Consider the following 21,455-nt stretch of genomic DNA (forward strand, 5'->3'; position numbering starts at 1 on the left):
TTAGGGTGGTTTTGAAATTTGAAATGAAAGGGTTAATTTAGTTTTCTACTAGTTTATATAAGATAAGATCAGTCGTCGTCGTATGAAATTTCTATGGCTTAGTTAGTTGGAGGCGGCTTTCAAATTTTATTATTATAGGTAGTTAATTTATAACGCTGTAAATATCAGGTAGAGTGCTTGATTGGTACGACGATAAGAGCAACTCCAGTAGAGCTTCTAAATTTGAGTGAGCAAATATCTATTTAGAACCCACTTCTAAATATTACTCACCCCAATATGGGCTTCCACTCCAGCAGGCCGAGTAAATTGGGTTTCTATAGAGGGCCCATAGTTGGCAGCCCAAATAGAGGGCCACCAAATTGGGTGGGTGGAGGGAGAAATTTGGAAGGCCTACCAAAATATCAGCCCATTTGCTCCCCTGCTGGAGATTGATTTTTGATGTCCACCGACTAAATCTTCATATAGAAGCACATTTGCTCAACCTGCTGGAGTTGCTCTAAGACACCAACTATAACATTTCCTATATAAGCATGTGTTCAAAAAAATTACATTTCCTACAAGCATGACTGCAATACTAATTACCCAAGAAAAGTAACCCGAAGTATATATATGTAGGAAAGAGAGAGCCAGAAGCCTCCAATTGTGCAGCTGGGAGGCAATGTGGACAATTCATCACAACCAAAAGCATGCTTCCAACCAAGATGGAGCATCCTGTCTGGTGACATGGCATGCTCCCAAGGATTAACTTGTTCATGGCTAGCAGCTTCACTACTAGAGCAGTACTGCCTCCATTTGCTACTCTGTGGTGAAGCCTCCAGTCTCTCTCATTCTCTCCCTCTGATAATTCCAACTTGCTGCATGTCCCCTCCTGGGGGTTGGCACATCTCTTTCTTCTTTTATTCCTTGTATATATGCAAGAGACCAAAAGCCCCAGCTAGCTCTTGGATAGAGTGCCCTTTTCAATCAAACCAACATTATTATTCACCCAAAAAATGCATAGTGCATCTCAGAACCTGTCCCCTAGCTACTCCCCATGCCCAACTCCCAATTGTTGGATTTGTTTGTTTCTTCCTCCCAAATTTTACAGAAGCAACAAAGAAATTTTAAACAAACTTGTCCCCTTTTAACATTCCGGAGACCATTCCACATGTTCTAGAGCTTAACTAGCTACAAGACCTAGAAATATGTACAATTGTTGTTGGGTATCATATAGAGCCAATGCAAGCATACGCAAGGTTCTAAACATATAAAATAAAATAAAATTCCCCCCATTATTCAATCATATGGAATATTCCTCTCATCACTGCATGCATGCTCCTGTCCCACAATTGCAATCCCAGTTAGCGAGCTAATTAAACTACATTCCAAATGGCATCACTGTCGTACTTGGAAGAATGAGATCTAGAAAGATATTATGGATAAATTTATTCTTTGAAAGGTAGATATATCTTTGTTTGCTTCCTTGCCACTGCCGAAAATTAACTCAAATTTTCATGACAGACAAAAACCCAGCATTAAAATTCATACGGTCAGCAAAATTATATCTGGGCTGGCATATAGCCAAGGATAATAGTGTGTGCACCGCATGCAACGCGTAGTGACGTGTGTGCACACGTCATTATTACCTATTCATTTTATATTTATTTTTAGGAAATATTTATTTTATATTTTAATAAAGATTAAGTGAAGGAAGGTGAATAATAATCGTGGAGAAACAATATTATAATGATGTGAGCACATTTTAATTAATGTGCACCTCATATGATGTTCTCCTACACCTAAAATGGAAAAAATGTGAGTGGAGTAGTAGTGCCTTTCACTCAAGGTCGTAGTCAGAAGATGCCGAAACATTCAGCTGAGCTAGCTGATCAGGAGGTGAATGAGTGAGAGGGAGAAAGTTGCGCGGTTTCAGAAGAAAAACATCTCAATGAGTTAGAGAGAGAGAGAGAGAGAGAGAGAGAGAGAGAGAGAAGTGAACAACTTTTGCCATGATGACATGCAGGACGACTATGTCCGGAGAAAGTTGAACTCCCATGCTCGTTTGCAGGGCTACACCGGCTATGATATCATTTAAATTAGGTGGATCAAATTTGTCCATTAAGGCTTGCATTGTCTTTTGATGGACAGGCACCGGATCAGATCACACTATATACAGATTATTGTTGCAAATAAAATGCTTTCTTGCAGCCTTTGTCAAAATGAATGGTAAAGAGTTAGATGCATGCTTAAGTGAGCTGCTGATACTTTGCTTGAACTCAAGTATAGGAATGGAACAGTTGTGAACACTGAACAAGTTATAAAATCATCAGGTCAGAGTCCTATGCTATGCTTGTCAGGTAGTTATCCATGGACAGACGTGCCCGGCCGTCACCGATCTCCAACGCGTGATGTTTCTTTCTTTCTTTTTTTGAAAGAAAACGCGTGATGTTTCTTCTCGTTGTTGTTTGCTGTGCCCTTCGTCGTGCTCGTTGGTTCGTTGGATATTCTCGGTTCCTTCACCCCTTTTCCAGCTCAATAATTTACCTCTCACGTCAAAGCCCACTTCCCTAGCTCTCCTACCATGCGTCTCTCAGACAGCTCCCACTGTGTGCAATAGATTGACACGCCCCAATGCAAGTCCCATCTCTGACCCAACTGGTCTGCAGTTCTAACCCTCGCATGCATGCAGCTCATCAATTCCACTCTACTGGCAGTAGTCTAGCTAGTGGACTGTCCATGCTTGCAATTGTTACAGTTTGATTTAGGGCACAAATGATGATGCAGCTGTGTTTTATGGTTGTTGGGTAGAGATCGATGGATCGGAGGATGCATAGAGTGGTACCATTTCACTTCATTCCCTTTCTCGTTTTTAATTGCATGTATGCCGGCTTTTTGGTCCATCACAATCAGCTGATTGCAACACTACATACTCAAGCCTCAAGTGTTGCTTGCTTGGAGAAGAATAATGCAGCTTCTTTTCTTTTCTTTTTTAAGAAATGAATAGTGCAGCTTCGGTGGCTTTAGAAGGCTGCTAGCTGAAAAATATCCACGTCTAAAAAAAAGTCGAGAGGTTTTACTCCACAAGGAATTGAAAACAATCTCGACAAGAACCATTCTTTCTACCACCTGATTTTCTTTTAGAATCTACCAACCTTTGACCGATGAAGAGCAACCGAAACCAATCCCAAATCCTATATTTGACAATTCACTTGTACTTCAACAAAATATGCATCTTTTTAAATGAATTTGTAACGTTCAACGCGCATTCATGCATGATATAACAGGACCTCTATCAAACCTTGGTCAATTCAGTGGGAAACGGGTATTAAATTGTGCACAGTGGGACGCATGGCGCTCACAGTGAGATCCGTTAGAGCATATCACACTCCAACCGCTCTCTGTCTCCCCTTTCCCATTTCATGCAACCTGAGCCCCTCTCTACCCTTTCTCTCTCTAGGCATTATTCCTCTGATTTCTTTAACTGCACCTCTCTCTCTCTCTCTCTCTCTCTCTCTCTCTCTCTCTCTCTCTCATTTTATTCCCCTACCTGGGAGGTTTGGACACTGCCAATCCCATCTTTCTCTCCATCACCATCCATGTCTTTACAGTACTACACTATAGTAGGGTAGCATCATCTTCTCTCTCTCTAGCTCCTATACATGTAACCTCTCCCTCTTCCCCTCTATCTCTCCACACCAGTCGTCACACACGCTCGATCAAACGCAAACCCCCATACAAGAATGATATGCCACTCATGACCTAATCACTCAATTCCACTACCTCTCTCTCTCAGCTCCTTTAATTTTCTTCCTCCTTAGCTTGCAACACCCAAGAACTTCGGCTCGAGCTCATCGTTGGCTCGTTGCAACAAGATTGCAGTTTCCCCAGCATCAGGAGGACTCGCAGGGCGACGACGATGGCAACTCCTGATCTCTCCCTCCACATCAGCCCTCCGTCGTCAGCAGAAGCCGGCGGCGAGATGCAGGCCGTGGAGCCGAGGCTGCTGCTGCTGGGGCTAGAGCTCGACATGGCTGCAGCGCCTCCGCCGGCGGTGATGAAGACGGGCGACGCGGCTGCGCAGCGGCACGGCGGCCTCCAGCAGGTGCAGCAGCAGCAGCGCCGGCTGCACCAGCCGAGCCAGACGGCCCACGGGTTCAAGAAGAGCTCGGGCGGCGCCGGCGGAGGGAGGAGGAGCGCCAGGGCTCCGCGGATGCGGTGGACCACCGCGCTGCACGCGCACTTCGTGCACGCCGTCGAGCTCCTTGGCGGCCATGAGAGTATGTTCAGAGCACAATTAGCACGGCACATGCATGTACCTGAATTCTTTGATGGGGTTTCCGATATCTTGCCCTTGCTGCTAATTTTCTTGGAGTTGTTCTTAATTTGTCGGTGCTTAAATTAGTGTGTTTGGTTTATTGCTAACTATAATTTGCTACTTCGAGATTTTGAGTTTCTACTAGGATAATGATTGAATTATTGAGAACGCTGAAGATAATTTAAGTATCACGCGTACTATTTTCCTTGAATATATTACCTATGTTTAAGGATTTAATGCGCAAATTTTAGCATAAATTAGCTCTTCTAGTAATTTGGTTTTCTTACTTTCCTGTTGCAAGAAGATTTTAACCTTAATTATGTATATATCTTCCATTCATTCGTAATAAAAATATAAAGAAGATTTTTCTTACTTTCGTGCAAGCTGAGAGTTTATTCTATTATTTTATTCTTCCTCCATGCATGTGCATATTCTTGGTTCTGAAACTTCTTTCGCTTTGATTTTTGTTTGCAACTTCTAGGAGCAACACCAAAGTCAGTATTGGAACTGATGAACGTGAAGGATCTTACACTAGCACATGTCAAGAGCCACCTCCAGGCAAGGCTTCTTCTCTTTTGCAAGCATGTATAACACTTTCACTGCCAAGCAAGTACTAGTCTCTCATCACAACCAACTAAATAAAATTAGAAAAAAAGACGTGTTCACATACCCTGTTTCATACCTTATTAGATTCTAGTTGCTAGCTGATACCAAGTACCTGTTGTCATTTTTGTCCTCCAACTCATTTAAATATACACGCATCACACGGCTAATTATCTTTATTACACATGCTTCAAGACTAAAACCATATGGCACACAAGGAATAAGCTTGCCAGTCTTGACACATCCATGTATCTTTCTTTTCCTGCAGATGTACAGGGCAGTGAAGGGCACAGACAGATCATGCTTTGCAGGTAACAAATTAACACACACATCTTGCCTAGCTAGATCCTAAATGTCCTGGCACTGCCCATAAACAGTGCTGAATTATTGGCATGCATAGGATGTTCACCAACTGAAGTCCCACGAAACACAGCCATAGATCTCATCAGCTAGTACCGTACACTACTACAGAATAGGCCTTTGTTCCAGGCCATTTGTCCCGGTTGCCTTTGGACTCGGGACAATAGGTGGCTTTTGTCCCGGGTCCAAAGGCTAGCCGGGCCAGCGGGGGAGACATGAGCCTTTTGTCCCGGTTGGAGGTACCAACCCGGACAAAAGGTCCCCCTTTTGTCCCGGTTGGTGGCTCCACCCAGGACAAAAGGCCCAACCCTTTTATCCCGGTTGGTAACACCAACCCGGACAAAAGGCCCCTCCACGTGATAGTTCAAAAAGGAGTTATTCTTTATTGAGTCACATGTACTACTTAGGTGAGTTGGTACGGAAGCCATGCGCTAGGCAATAGGTCTTGGGTTCGAATCCCGCAGGGCGCAAATATTTTTTAGCGCGAGGGACATTTTGTCCCGATTCTACCACCCGGGACAAAAGCCTCCAGGTCTTTTGTCCCGGCGACCGAATCCCGGTTCCAAAACTGGGACAAATAGCCCTTTGGAACCAGGACAAATGGCCCGATCTGTAGTAGTGGTAGCACTGTATGTAACCCATATACTCCCTCCATCTACTTTTATAAGGCGCACATGCATATCAAGATTCAAACTTTGCAATCTTTGACCAAAAATTTGACTAATAATTTTTAATTTTTATAATATAAACTTTATATGATTGGATTCATAATCAAATATACTTTACAATGATTATAAGTTTATAACTATAAAAGATATAATATATGATAAATGAATGATCAAAGTGTTATTTAGAAGATCGTGCCATATTATACCATGCCTTATAAAAATGGATGGAGGGAGTATATGTGTGTGTGTGTGTTGTTTTCAGTTTGCAATGTATGTGATGAGACATATGCAAGTATCATGTGTTGCAGGCCATGGGCAGGCCAGAGACATGGCCTTTCTGAGAAGAGGTGCTGCTGGCGAAGTGGATGGCTTTGATGTTTTCAACAGCAACAGCTCGGTCAACACCGCCACTACCTTCAACAACGATACTGCTAGGTTAGCACATTACATTTTCTTTTTGCCAAAAATAATTATTTCTAGTACCACATTGAGTAATACAAGTACTTACAAATCTGTATTTATATTGTACAAATATGACGCATGTTTTGTTTCCTTCTCTCGGTCTCTGTGTCGTCTGCACAAGTCTGAATGTGTAAGTGCATTCAGGCCACAGTGATCTTCATTATATTTTATACTGATGCATGTGGATGCATGCCCTTGTGTACATGCATGGGGATACGGCCGAATGGAAACTAGTGAAGTGTGATGGCAGGATCTAGATGACTTTGACTGCATTATTCTAGTCGATCGATGGCAGTCCGTTTGGACTTTGGACTGTATATGATCCAGGTTTCTAGCTGTGTCCTTTAGTCCAAGGTTTTAGGTTTATTATTGGTGGTGTAGTTTATTGGTAGCTCAGCTTCTACTACTCCTATATAAGTTCAAGGAAAGGGAAATAACCAAACATCTTGTGTTTTATGACTTCATCGTTCACAAAACAAATGGAAAAACACAATTTACAAAAAAGAGAAATTCCTCATCCTTAAAGCCTCATTTTTTTGGGATATTAGAACCACTCTTTTGTTCCATGTAAAAAAACTCTAAAATAAGAACGAAATTGACCAGGAACTGAAGTTTTTTGGTCCATCTCTGACACGTGCTAATTAATTGAAATTGAAGCAGCAACCAAAGCCATGATAGTTTGCCGTGCGTCCATGTTTCTCTGATCCCTATGCGCTTGCTCGCAGCACTGCAGCCTTTGGCCTGCCTTTGGATCGATCATGAGCTCCTTTTCAGCTCGAAATGAAAATTTCCATCATATTTTGTCATCGATCACACTCATCAGTCAGTCATCAGCATCTTCCTCTCTCTCTCTCTCTCTCCCTTTTATTTTGGTAACATCTCTGAGAAAGAGCAAGCATGCCAAGACTAGCAAGCCTAGGTATCCAGGTGTGACGTTTTCTCCATGCCTGCCGTACTGCAACTCTGAAACCGCCACGCCCTCCTCCTGCACCCATTTTTCAGCATGCTCCTCATTTCAAACTCTCATGCACGCTTCAAGCTTGTACTGATCCTCTGGTGCAGAACAGACGACTAGTGCAGAGCGATAGAAAAAGAGAGGTCTGGTGTGAACAAAAATTTCCCGAGCATGCATGGAGGCATCAAGCTTTGTACAAAGGAGCCCGCAGGAGGGGGACACACAAGATGGATCAGAAGAAAAGCAGCAAGAGGCTGGCTGCTTGTTTAGCATGCATGCATGCGAACACTGCGGTTCAGGAATGGTCATGATGCACAGGAAGACTATCTACTCCCTCCCGGTCCCGGGCCTCTCCTCCCAACCCTTCTCCGCACGCGTCCATGCTTGATGCTTCCCTCTCAGGGCAGTCAGGGCAGGGAGGGAGGTATCAGACTAGCAGAGGGCCCCCCATCCTTCAGAGACCCTCACTGCTAATCTGCTATAGCATCGTCAGATCAGTGTTGGTATTAGCAGCTAGCTCCTCCGATCCTAGTGTTGCTGTTGCTAGTATGTGGCTGCTGATAGCCAATGATCAGGTACTCCCTAGGAAGGAAGGAGATGGATGGGTCGACATGTTCAGATCAGATCCATGCATATCGATCAATTGTCCCTCTGCTGGCCGTGGCCGGCCCGGCCCTACCGGCGTCGCGCCGGTGCCGGTGCCGGTGGGAATCTCTCGTGGCGACGGGCGCTACGAGACAAGCGGCGGCTCGCCATCGGCCTTGACCGCGGGAAAAGCCTGCTGCGGCGGCCCGGCCGGCTTGAACAGTCGTAGTGGCGAGCATGGACAAGCCACTTGGCAGCTAACCTGACCTGCAGGCCAATAGGACTGAATACTGACCGATCGATTGATTGAAGGCATGGATGTGTTCCCAGCAGGCCTACCTCCTCAGGATTCAGATGCGTGTCCCCGGCCCCATCGCCTAGATGCCCTTCCTTAATCTCATTTAGGGTTTTAGTAGCTAATCTCATTAGGGTTTTAGTAGCTTTTAAGCATCTAAGTTTTCTTACACACTATGGCCCTGTTTGGGCTAAAAAAACCCTCCGAAATCTTGATATTTAAGAGTATTAAATGTAGATTATTGATAAAATTCATTCTATAACCCCTAAACTATTTTGAGACGAATATAATGAGCCTAATTTCATGACCCCTTGACTATTTTGCGAGACGGAAACAATGAGCCTAATTCATTATTATTTACTACTGATTTCAATAAATATTTCAAAATAATAAGATTCTCTAGGGTTATTTTTTTGGCTCCTTGATAGGAACTTTATTTCTTTTTTAAAAAAGGAAATAAGTTTTCTTACTAGTACATTATTTAATAACATCAATTGTATTTGCTGAAGTGATGGTTAGGAGACGAGAGAGATTACTGATGGCTACTTACTGCTTCTACTCCTGGCAACATTGATGATTTATTTGATGCGAGTTACTGCTGATGCAGGAGGTCACGGTCTCCATCAGGAGAGCAGCAGCAGCGGCGGCGGCTGGATCATCAAGAAGCAGCAGTGGCCGCTTGCGCTTGGATCCGCGCCCACCAGCGGCTCCAGAGCTGCGGCAGCGATGAACTGACGCTGCAGCCACCGCCATGCCGCCTGCGGCCTGCAGCTGATCGCCTCTTGACGACGACGGAGGAGCAATGCCAGCAGCAGCAGGTAGTGTTAATACTCTTGCATTGGCTGCCGCACACATCTTAAAAACAAGGAATTTATACGGATCACGACCGCATGCACAGCATTCAATTTCCGGTTTAATTTAGATCAGGTGCTGCAAGTGCAAGCAATTCAATACCAGTACTGCATTTATCTTGTTCGTCCTTCTTGGAGGCAAAGAGGATATCATGAATGTTGCTGCTATACATTGATTAGGTCATGTCATAGTACAAACATTAACCTAGAAGATTTTGATGGAGTAGTAGGCCAAGCATTTTTTAGCTTTGAGCCTTTGACCTTCAATAACCCAAACAACTGAACAAATTTTAAGCTTAAGTTTGATGGTATGTATAATTCAAACAAGAATCATCATGAGAAAATATTTACATAGAAATTGGTATTGGAATTTGTTTCATTCATCATGTACAATGTACATGCAGGGATCAAAGGGAGGAGAACAAGATCATCTCGGAGAAGGAGGTGCCGTTGCTGTTCATCATCTCGCGGACGAGCAGGCTCGGGAGAAATTACCATCATCCCCGCCACCACCCCATGATCATCACCACGCCGGAAGCGGCCTCTTCCGATGGCCGTCGCCGGCGAACAACACGAGCAGCAGCGGCGACGACACGGTCTCGAGCTCGGAGCGGCTCCAGCAGCGGCACTACTGCAGCGGCGGCGGCGGCGGCGGCATGGGCGTCCGGCTTGCGGCCGTCGGACTGCCCGCCCCGCCGCCGCCGAGCCTGGAGATGAGCCTGGGGAGGCAGGGGTGGCAGATGGAGCAGCGCGTCGGCGACGAGTTCGAGTTCGAGTTCGAGTCGTCGTCGCCGCCGGCGGCGCCCAACGAGCTAACCATGCTCAAGTGCTTGTGAAATTGTTTAATTATTTGTTGTTAATTATTAACTGCTTAAAGCCTAATTTGCAGTCAAGACTGTTAGCCATGCCGATGAAATCCATGTCCGACGAGCTAACCTTATCTTCGCCGTCTTTTTTTTGTTTGTTTGTTTCTTCCCTTTCCCCGCTGAGATGATCGTCGTTGTCTGTGTCACGTTCCAAACCATATGTAACCACAATAACGAACATGGGACAATATCAGTTTAATATCTGATATGGGAGGCCCGTTCTCACAACGATATTAAATGTCTCAAATATGGCACAATGTTTTTTTCTTTTTTTCTATAAAAGAAATGCAGATATGTGGCCCTTTCTGAATCAAAGATACATCTAGATTCTTCTTTGCCAAATGATCAAAATTCAAATTCAAATCAAATCATTATATTATTATTATTATTATTAGAAAAAATTTAAAGTTGGATTTGGTTGGGGTGCGCCAAGCTCAAGCAATAGTGCAACACTAGGACAACACACGAGAGCCCAGATAGCAAGTTATCAAAGCAGGCCCTCTCCCACAAAAAATAAGTTTAATATCGTTGTGAGAACAGGGCCTCCATATCAGATATTAAATTGATAAGAACAGATACTACACTTAATCTTAGCCAAAAGGCCGAAAAAGGTATGAGTTGCAATGATGCCGCACCCCTTGTTTTGTATCGTGCTCCACCGGCTTAGCTGATCTCGCCTCGCGATGCGGGACTAATTACGGAGCTCACGAGGGCCGGAGGACACGGTCTCGCTAACAAAAACAGCGGCACCTTCTTTTTTTAGCTACGTGCACGCGAGATGATCGGTTCTGACTTCTGGGCTAGATTTCTGCGGATGATCCTTTCGGCCCATGTTTTTGGCCCATTATTTGTCCAAATCTCCTGATGGGCTTCCTGGTCGCGCGGCCCGACCACAGAGAGATGCTTCGAGAAGAACGTTAGCATCAATCGCCCAATTAAAATCGGACACGTGGCACCAGCACCTGTTCCCATCGTCATCGTGAAACTGTTGATTTCTTGCTAGTTATAAGACTAATTTGCGGTCAAGACTGTTAGCCATGCCGATGAAATCAATGTCCGATGAGCTAATCTTATCTTCGCCGTCTTTTTTTTTTCCTTCCCTTTCCCGTTTCCTCACCGAGAAGATGGTCGTTGTCTGTCACGTTCCAAAACATATTAAGAACTCTCTCCGTTCCAAAATGTAGGTCGTTTTGATTTTTCTAGATTCATATATTTTGCTATGTATCTAGACATATATTATATCTAGATACATTCAAACACTATGAATTTAGAAAAACCAAAATGACCTACATTTTGACATGGATCAATATATAAATGTCTCAAATATGACTTAGTAATTATTTTTCTTATAAGAAATGCAGATTGTAGCTCTTTCTAAAGGTATGTTTGAATGTGTTAAAGTTGAGTGCTAAATTTTATTAAGCTCATATTAGCACTCATATACATGACAGAGTTTTCGAGTCTTGGCTAAATTTTAGACTACTACATTAGCACTCTTGTTTGAATGAACTGTCACTAAAGTTTAGCACTTGGATGCAAACGGGACCTCAAATGAAATGCAATCAAAGATATTGCGGTTTGAATGAAAAAAAACAGTGACACGCACAAGGAAAGGAACGCTAACACCCAACTAACATATTGATTTTTCATTTTTTTTCAGAAATATTAATTGATTTAAAAAACTTCGATATCGCTTGGCATGAACGAGTCAAACATCTAGGCTGCTTGGCAAATGATCAAAGTTGAAATCAAATCAAACTATTATTATTATTATTATTATTATTATTATTATTATTATTATTATTATTATTATTATTATTAAAGTTGGATTTAGTTGGGGTGCGCCAATCTCAAGCAATAGTGCAACACTAGGGAGACACATGGGAGCCCAAATAGCAAGCTACCATAAAAGCTCTCTTCCAAAAAAATAAATTTAATATCATTGTGAGGACGGGACCTCATGTATCAGATACTAAACTGGTAAAAACATATACTACACTTGATCTTAGTCAAAAGGTCGAGAAAGGTGTGAGTTGCAACGCAGCCGCACCCCCTTGTTTTGTACCCTGCTCCACCGCCTTAGCTGATCCCGCCTCGCGATGCGGGACTAATTACGGAGCTAATGATGACACGTGTTGCTAACGAACACCGCGGCGGCACACGTTATGATCAGTTCTGGGCCAGATTTCTGCCGAAGATCCTTTTGGCCCATGTCCAAATCTCCTAGCGGGCTTCCTGGTCGCGCGGCGCGGCCGTAGAGAGATGATGCCTTCTAGAAGATCGTTAGCCGCAACCACCCAATCAAAGCTGGACACGTGGCACCAGCACCTGTTCCGTGAGCTCAGCTGGAGGAGGGTTGGTTCATCGGCAACGACGACGTGACGTCAGAGGCCACGTACTACGCGCCGTGCTGCCGCGGCACTCCCTCTCGGAGCGGTCGCCGGCCGCCGGCCGGGAAGTTACCGTGCGGCGACGCCGCCACGTCGTCTGCCGTCTGCGCGGTGGACGCGATAAGAACGACGAGGACGATGACCGCGTGGCCTGCTGGCACGCGCCTGGCAGGTAGCCGAGCCGGGTCCTGTGTTCCGACGGGGCGACGACAGCGACCCGGCGAGGCGAAACCGCGTGCGGGGCGGCGCCGCTGTCGTCGCCGGCCGTGCGGGGCCCGCGCCGCGCCGCGCCGTCGACGTCTAGAAGCGAAGCCTGATCCGTTCCGCGCCGGCGCAGTATATAGCACGGGCCGAGCACCCCCGAGCTGAGCAACCAACCCATCCAGGCTTTCTCTCTCTCTCTCAAGCACACACACGCACACGACACCAGCTGAAATCTAGTTAGCTCGGGTCAGCATCGTCTAGAGCATCTCCATGGCTTCGACGGCGGCGTCCAACCTGTGGCTCGGCGGGCTCGCCGCCGCGGTGCAGGGGGCGTGGCAGGCGGTGGCGGCCGGCCACGGCGACACGGGGGCGAGCCACCAGCAGCTGCAGCAGAAGAAGAAGACAGCGGCGGTGCAAGGAGCCGCCGCGGCCGGGGGGAAGAAGGCGGCGGAGGATGTCGGGAGGTGCGGCGGCGCCATGTCCGACACCACAGTTTACCTGCTGCTCGACTGGTTCGCGCCCAGCTGATTATTCTTCGCCGCCGCCGCCGCGACAGCCGGCAGCTCGATCTGTGTAAATAAAATGCTGTAAATAAAAAACTAGAATTGAAATGCCATCTTGCATTTTCGCTGGCCATGCGCTTGTTCTGTATCGCCGAACGTGCACTCAAAGCAACGCTGTTCTACCGATCAGTCCTCTTTCAAGTCTCGACCCTCTTTGCTCAACTCGAGTTGCTCATACAGAATGCATGGGGAAAAGAACTAAGTTTCTGCGCGCCCAAACAATTTATCAAGTCAACGCCTCAAGGATCTGTTTAGTTGGTGAAAAGTTAACTGTAGTATATTTTGTTGTTACTTGACAAATAATATCTAATTATAAACTAATTAAATTTAAAAAATTCATCTCGTGCTAATCAGTTAGATAGTATAATTAGTTATTTTTTTCAACTGCATTTAATATTTCATATATGTATTCGAACATTCGATGTGACGGTACTGCAGAAAGTTTTTTAGAAACTAAATAGGGCCCGTGTAAATTGTTATTCAAGGCAATTTTTAAACAGATCCATCGCAAGCGCAAATTAGGATGCCCATCTGTGACGACTATTAGGACTTTAAGACTACTTTTGGTTAATTAGGATGCACATGGTTAATTAAACTTTTAAAATTTGCTTTGGTTGGGGTGCGTCTAGCCCAAGCAATAATACTGCAACACTAGGCGACACATGGAGCCTGGTAGCAAAGCTACCACGGGATAAAAAAATTTAATATCGTTGTGAGAGTGAGCTCTCAGATACTCAATCTTCTTTTCTCCTCTTAGTCAAAAAGCCGAGAAAGTTATGAGTTACTCCCTTCATACTCGAAAAGAATATCGTTTTGAATAAAATTTGGATCAAACATTGAGAATATGAATTATGAATAACTTTCAAGTTGTTGAGTTTTAAAATACAAAAATCATATGAATAGATTTGTCTTGAAAAATACTTTCGTAGAAATAGAAGTATAAAGATATAACTTCGCGATAGATATTTTTATTTTTATAAAAACAAAAAGTCAAAGTTAAATTTTGAAAATCGTATCGCTGTCCAAAACGACATTGTTTTCGAGTAATGGAGGGAGTATTTGGATACATCACCTATTCGTTTGTACCCACCTTGACCGGCTAATGACACGGGTTGGCTGCGCGAAACCAGGAGCGCGCTGTCCTGTTGGGCTTCGGGCACATGAGCCTATTGCCGGCCTACGAGGTGGCCCAGTACCCGTGACAGCGACCCGGCGAGGCGGGCGAAACCGCGGGCGGCGGGCGCCTGCCGTTTCGCCGCCGCCGTGGTCTGGCCGCGCTCCGCCGTCGACGTCGGCTTGGCTGGCGCGTTGTGTAAGAAGCGCCAGGCCAGGGCCCCGACTCCAAGTGTGCTCGTCACCGAACCTTCTCCCGCGCTCCCCAACTGGGTTCAGCTCGGGCTTCCGATCACCTCCATGTCTTCGACGACGGCGACCAACCTGGCCGGCCTGTGGTGGTTCGGCGACCTCGCCGCGGCGGCGCAGCAGGGGACGTGGTGGCAGGCGGCGCCGGACCCGCGGCCGCGGCAGCAGCGGAAGCTGGGAAGCGAGAAAGAAGGCGGCGGTGCAAGGAGCCGCCGCGGCCGGGACGAAGGCGGAGACGGAGGGGGACGACGGGAGGCGCGGCGGCGCCATGGCCGACGCCACGGCGTACCTGCTGCTCGACCGGCTCGCGCCCAGCTGAGCTCAGCTGCGTGGCCCTCGCGGTCGCCGTGTTCGTGTCCACTGTCCATCTGTTGGAGTAATGGGCTTGGCCCATTTATTCTAAAGCATTAAAAGAATTTAAAGCCCACTATTAATGCTAGGAAATCAATGTTTAATTCCGTATCGGGAATTGAGGAGGATCTCAACCGACTTAAAAGGTGGACTTCTTGTACACCACTTGTGAAGCCGGTAAGAGGAGGACGGTGAACCACACGCGCGCGCGCGCTCGCTCGCCTCGCCGGGCCGTGGCGAGGCGAGGCGAGGCGAGGCGAGGCGCGGCGCGGCGGTGCGGTGCGATGGCTATTTTGCCGTTGCTGTATTTCTGCGCGCACAGAATTAGCGTGAGCAGGCCTCCGAAACCTTGCTCGCCTTGAGATCCTGCACGGGATAGGCGGGCAATCAGGTTTTTGGGTAACGCTTTAGCGTGACTGCTCAAAAATACTAAGGCTTTGCCCGATTGTACGACTACCTCCTGGTGGACGAGCCGAACGACTACGTCGACTACATTCTGGTGGCCGAACGACTACGTCGACTACATCTTGGTGACCGTTCGTGGGACTGCACTGCGAACTTCTTCCTGCACCGATTTAGTTCGACTACTTCGACTGAGAACAGCGCAGCCAATGCCTCCGGCAACGGCCCCGCTTTAGGGTACTCCCTGAAACTTTGGTTATTTATATTGTTTATGCTTATATGTGTGATAAGTATAAACATGTTCACATGTTTTATTTTACTCCCTAAAGTCATAGAAATATTGCTAGTTTATACATTTAATGTTGGAATTAAAATATACCAAAAATTGCCTAGATTTCTAACAATCCAAAAATATGATTATGTTAATAGGCTTTCGGTATCTAGCTTTGCTGCATCAATCAAACCATCACCTTTTGATGGTTCAAATTACAAACGTTGGCAAGAGCGGCTTATACTGTGGTTAACACTATCGAGAGTGATCCATGTGAAAGAGGGTAAGCCTGAACAATTCTCTCCAGAGGAAGGGAGTGCGTTCGATGAGGCTGATATCCTCTTTCGAGGCTTGATCATTAGCGTTCTCGGTGATAACCTGGTGGATTCTTATATCCGGCTGCCAACTGGCAAAGCTTTGTGGGATGCTCTTGAGGCTCAATATGGAGTATCTGACGCCGGGAGTGAGTTGTATATCATGGAGCAGTTCCTTGAGTACAGGATGGTCGAAGACCGTTCTGTAGTGGAACAGGCTCATGAAATACATACTCTGGCAAAAGATCTCAAAAATTGCAGTAAAGAGTCCCCATGTGTGTTACCCAATAAGTTTGTGGCTGGAGATATAATCTCTAAGCTGCCACCTTCTTGGAGGGACTTTGCTACTTCTCTAAAACATAAGAGACAGGAGTTCACAATAGATGGACTCATAGGGACTCTTGATGTTGAGGAGAAGGCGAGAGCAAAGGACATACGTGGGAAAGGAGTTGTTGGTGCTTCAAGTGCCAATCTTGTTCAGAAGAACAACTCCCATAAGAACAAGAAAAAGCCACCGCAGAACCATCCAAAGACTAAAAAGACAACCACTTTTAAGAAGAAGAAGAAGACGGGAGCTTGCTATGTGTGTGCTAGTACGGATCACTTTGCTGCAAAGTGTCCGAACCGCAAAGGCAACGACTCCGCCAACATGGTTATTAGCGAGCCTGGAGGAACTTCGGGGTACGGTAATTTATTACCTACTGTTCTTTCAGTCTTTGGTTCACCCGAGTGGTGGGTTGACACTGGTGCTAATATTCATGTTTGTGCTGATGCTTCTTTGTTCTCTTCTTACCAGACCGGCGGGACTTCCTCCTTGCTGATGGGGAACGGATCACATGCGCGTGTTCTTGGTGTTGGTACGGTAAATCTGAAGTTTACTTCGGGGAAGACCGTGCAGCTGAAGAACGTGCAGCATGTCCCCACCATCAAGAAGAATTTAGTCAGCGGCTCTCTACTGTGTAGAGATGGTTTCAAATTAGTCTTTGAGTCCAATAAATGTATCTTGTCTAAGTTTGGTACTTTTGTTGGAAAAGGTTATGAAAGCGGAGGTTTGTTCCGTCTTTCTTTGTCAGATGTTTGTAATAAAATTGCATACAATGTTATTAACGTTGATGAAACAAATGTTTGGCATTCGAGGCTTTGTCACGTTAATTTTGGTTGTATGATGCGCTTAGCTAATTTGAGCTTAATTCCAAAGTTCACTTTTGTCAAAAATTCTAAGTATCATGTATGTGTTGAATCAAAACAAACTCGTAAGCCTCATAAGACCGCGGAGGCAAGGAGCTTGGCACCCTTAGAATTAATTCATTCCGATTTGTGCGAAATGAATGGAGTGTTGACAAAAGGTGGTAAAAAATATTTCATGACTTTGATTGATGATAGTACTAGATTTTGTTACATCTATTTGTTGAAGTCAAAAGATGAAGCTTTACACTACTTTAAAATCTATAAAGCTGAAGTAGAAAACCAACTTGAGAGAAAGATCAAAAGAGTTAGGTCAGATCGTGGTGGCGAGTATTTCTCAAATTTATTTACTTTATTCTGCGAGGAACATGGTATTATTCATGAGAGGACGCCTCCCTATTCACCTCAGTCAAATGGGGTTGCCGAAAGAAAGAACCGCACTCTAACGGATTTGGTTAACGCCATGTTAGATACAGCGGGACTTTCCAAGGAATGGTGGGGTGAGGCTATATTGACTGCATGTCATGTCCTAAACCGTGTTCCTACAAAGAATAAAGAGATAACTCCTTTCGAGGAATGGGAGAAGAAAAGACCAACACTGTCATACTTACGTACATGGGGTTGTTTGGCAAAAGTGAGTGTGCCAATAACCAAGAAACGTAAGCTTGGACCTAAAACTGTGGATTGTATCTTTCTAGGTTATGCTATTCACAGCGTTGGATATAGATTTTTAATAGTGAAATCTGGAGTACCTGACATGCATGTTTGTACTATAATGGAGTCCAGAGATGCTACATTTTTTGAAAACATTTTTCCCATGAGAGATGAAACAAGTTCATCTAGGCAAGAGTTCATCAAGGATGATGGCTCTGCTGAGCCGATAGAACACAATGAACATACACTTATAGAAAATCCTGAGGAGGATAACAATGATGCTCCGAGAAAGAGCAAGAGACAAAGGACTGTAAAGTCTTTTGGTGATGATTTCATTGTATACCTCATAGATGATACACCCAGAACCATTGAAGAGGCATATTCATCTCCTGATGCTGACTATTGGAAGGAAGCAGTAAGGAGTGAGATGGATTCTATTATGTCTAATGGAACCTGGGAGGTCATTGAACGTCCTTATGGATGTAAACCGGTTGGATGCAAGTGGGTGTTCAAGAAAAAGCTTAGGCCAGATGGTACTATTGAAAAGTACAAGGCTAGACTTGTGGCCAAGGGTTATACACAAAAAGAAGGAGAAGATTTCTTTGACACTTATTCACCAGTTGCCCGATTGACCACAATTCGAGTGTTACTTTCCTTGGCAGCCTCTTATGGTCTTCTCGTTCATCAGATGGACGTTAAGACGGCTTTCCTCAATGGAGAGTTAGAAGAGGAGATCTATATGGATCAGCCGGATGGGTTTGTATCAAAGGGTCAAGAAGGAATGGTTTGTAAGTTGTTAAAATCTTTATATGGTCTCAAGCAAGCGCCTAAGCAGTGGCATGAAAAGTTTGATAGAACTTTGACCTCTGCCGGCTTTGTTGTGAACGAAGCTGACAGATGTGTGTACTATCGCTATGGTGGGGCTGAAGGAGTGATTTTGTGCTTGTATGTGGATGACATACTGATCTTTGGCACTAGCCTTAATGTGATTAAGGAAGTCAAAGAGTTTTTATCTCAAAATTTTGAGATGAAGGATCTGGGAGGAGCTGATGTTATCCTTAATATAAAGCTGGTAAAAGAGATCAATGGTGGGGGATTCTTACACAGTCTCACTATGTGGAGAAGGTGTTAAGTCGCCTTGGTTATAGCGACTATAAACCTGTCTCAACACCATATGATGCCCGTTTAATTCTTAGAAAGAATAAAAGGATAATGCGAGATCAGCTGAGATATTCTCAGATCATTGGTTCATTAATGTATTTAGCGAGCGCTACAAGACCTGACATCTCGTTTGCTGTAAGCAAACTGAGCCGGTTTGTTTCAAACCCGGGAGATGATCATTGGAAGGGTCTTGAAAGAGTAATGCGCTATCTGAAGGGGACAATGAACTATGGAATTCACTACACCGGGTACCCAAGGGTACTAGAAGGGTATAGTGATTCAAATTGGATTTCTGATGCTGATGAGATAAAGGCCACAAGTGGATATGTGTTTACACTTGGTGGTGGAGCTGTTTCCTGAAAGTCTTGCAAGCAGACCATCTTAACGAGGTCAACTATGGAAGCAGAACTCACAGCATTAGATACCGCCACTGTTGAGGCTGAGTGGCTTCGTGAGCTCCTTATGGACTTGCCGATAGTTGAAAAACCGTTACCGGCAATCCTAATGAACTGTGACAATCAAACGGTAATTGTCAAGGTGAATAGTTCAAAGGATAACATGAAGTCATCTAGACATGTGAAAAGGCGGTTGAAATCTGTCAGAAAATTGAGAAACTCCGGAGTTATAGCCCTGGACTATGTTCAGACGGCTAAAAATCTGGCAGATCAGTTTACAAAGGGTCTTTCACGAAATGTGATAGACAATACATCTATGGAATTGGGCTTGAGACCCACGTGAGTCATTCTATAGTGGAAACCTGTCCTATGTGATCGGAGATCCCGTGAATTAGGATGGTGAAACAAACTAAAGTCTGACTGTGAGAAGAGAACCTTTGTGAAAAGGGCTCATTCCGTGTATAAGGTGCATTTCTCTTCTAATATGTATGGCAGGTTGGTCTATACCTTAATGTGTGCCAGGTGGTTTCTTTTAAACAAATGAGTTGTTTTCTTGAAACAAAGATGTTGTCCTACAGAACATCTGAAAGGAACACACCTATATGAGTTTGACCACTGGTCATGGTCTATGAGAATTGGGTATTCTCTAGAAACTCATGAAGGGCCTGGAGTATGACTTATAAGCTCCAAACCGCGGGGATGCTTTTGCAGCCTAGTACCAGTGTAGGGCTCTGGTCAAACTTGTTTGCACAAAACTGGCAATTCAAGGCATAGTCCATTGTACAGTTGTGAATAAGTGTAGCCTTTGTCCTAGATGGAAGTTCAACTTAACAGTCTCTGTCGAATACTGGTATATCAATGAGAGAATGAGGGTATTTCTAGTGTGGCTTAAATTTCTTGGTGGGGATTGTTAGAGTAATGGGCTTTGCCCATTTATTCTAAAGCATTAAAAGAATTTAAAGCCTACTATTAATGCTAGGGAATCAATGTTTAATTCCGTACCGGGAATTGAGGAGGATCTCAACCGACTTAAAAGGTGGACTTCTTGTACACCACTTGTGAAGCCGGTAAGAGGAGGACGGTGAACCACACGCGCGCGCGCTCGCTCGCCTCGCCGAGCTGGGCCGGGCCGGGCCGTGGCCGTGGCCGTGGCCGTGGCCGAGGCCGAGGCCGAGGCCGAGGCCGAGGCGAGGCGAGGCGCGGCGCGGCCGGCCGGACGGGCGGGGCGGCGCGGCGCGGCGCGGCGCGGCGCGGCGCGGCGTGGCGCGGCGCGGTGCGGTGCGGTGCGGTGCGATGTGATGGCTATTTTGCCGTTGACAGCAATTAATCGTGCGATTAAATGTGCAATTAAATCTGTAATTAATGGCCATAACCGCATCACCTAAATGACTCTGATGGTGTCCAGGTTCAACGATCCTGAGCACCTGAGTCACTATATAAGGAGTGCCATTCCCCTCATCCATCCTACACCAGAGCACTGAGGCAACTCGGCTCCTCTCTTCTCCCTCTCCAGTTGCAACAATTGAGTTCCCCAACGCTAATTTCTGCGCGCACAGAATTAGCGTGAGCAGGCCTCTGAAACCTTGCTCGCCTTGAGATCCTGCACGGGATAGGCGGGCAATCAGGTTTTTGGGTAACGCTTTAGCGTGACTGCTCAAAAATACTAAGGTTTTGCCCGATTGTACGACTACTTCCTGGTGGACGAGCCGAACGACTACGTCGACTACATTCTGGTGGCCGAACGACTACGTCGACTACATCTTGGTGACCGTTCATGGGACTGCACTGCGAACTTCTTCCTGCACCGATTTAGTTCGACTACTTCGACTGAGGCCAACCGAGTAGATGTCTACTCCAGTTGGTAACAGCGCAGCCAATACCTCCGGCAACGGCCCCGCTTTAGGGTACTCCCTGAAACTTTGGTTATTTATATTGTTTATGCTTATATGTGTGATAAGTATAAACATATTCACATGTTTTATTTTACTCCCTAAAGTCATAGAAATATTGCTAGTTTATACATTTAATTTTGGAATTAAAATATACCGAAAATTGCCTAGATTTCTAACACCATCTGTACAGGCAAGATGGTTGCGCAACAGCGCAAGTGTTGTGGATTCTGATGCCATCTTGCTGCCATGCATGCCCTGGTCGCGTCCCTTTCCTTCCGCTCCATGGCGTCCCAGAAGCAAGCAATGTTGCCAGCAGTGATGTTCTACCGGTTATCGTCAAAATGTTGTCCAAATATTTACGGAAACTCTGAA

At 45.4% G+C, this 21,455-nt stretch overlaps 2 protein-coding genes and 2 non-coding genes across 4 annotated transcripts; 2 read left to right on the plus strand and 2 right to left on the minus strand.

Moving 5' to 3' along the window:
* Positions 1–3,523: 3,523 nt before the first annotated feature.
* LOC120699973 lies at positions 3,524–10,167 on the plus strand. Its single transcript, XM_039984093.1, has 6 exons — positions 3,524–4,256; positions 4,776–4,852; positions 5,166–5,208; positions 6,234–6,360; positions 8,830–9,040; positions 9,478–10,167. Exons 1-6 carry the CDS (start codon positions 3,896–3,898, stop codon positions 9,907–9,909), a joined length of 1,251 nt encoding a protein of 416 aa, XP_039840027.1. The 5' UTR covers positions 3,524–3,895; the 3' UTR covers positions 9,910–10,167.
* Positions 10,168–10,357: 190 nt separating this feature from the next.
* LOC120701644 lies at positions 10,358–10,554 on the minus strand. Its single transcript, XR_005686208.1, has one exon. It is a non-coding gene; the product is annotated as a U2 spliceosomal RNA (small nuclear RNA).
* Positions 10,555–11,773: 1,219 nt separating this feature from the next.
* Positions 11,774–11,969, minus strand: LOC120701655. Its single transcript, XR_005686218.1, has one exon. It is a non-coding gene; the product is annotated as a U2 spliceosomal RNA (small nuclear RNA).
* A 566-nt stretch (positions 11,970–12,535) lies between these two features.
* On the plus strand, positions 12,536–13,237 carry LOC120699974. The gene has a single exon (XM_039984094.1). The coding sequence runs from the start codon at positions 12,804–12,806 to the stop codon at positions 13,059–13,061; it is 258 nt and encodes an 85-aa protein (XP_039840028.1). The 5' UTR covers positions 12,536–12,803; the 3' UTR covers positions 13,062–13,237.
* Positions 13,238–21,455: the final 8,218 nt, after the last annotated feature.

This window comes from Panicum virgatum, chromosome 3K (assembly GCF_016808335.1).
Source record: "Panicum virgatum strain AP13 chromosome 3K, P.virgatum_v5, whole genome shotgun sequence".
In the NCBI taxonomy this organism is placed as follows: Eukaryota; Viridiplantae; Streptophyta; class Magnoliopsida; order Poales; family Poaceae; genus Panicum; species Panicum virgatum.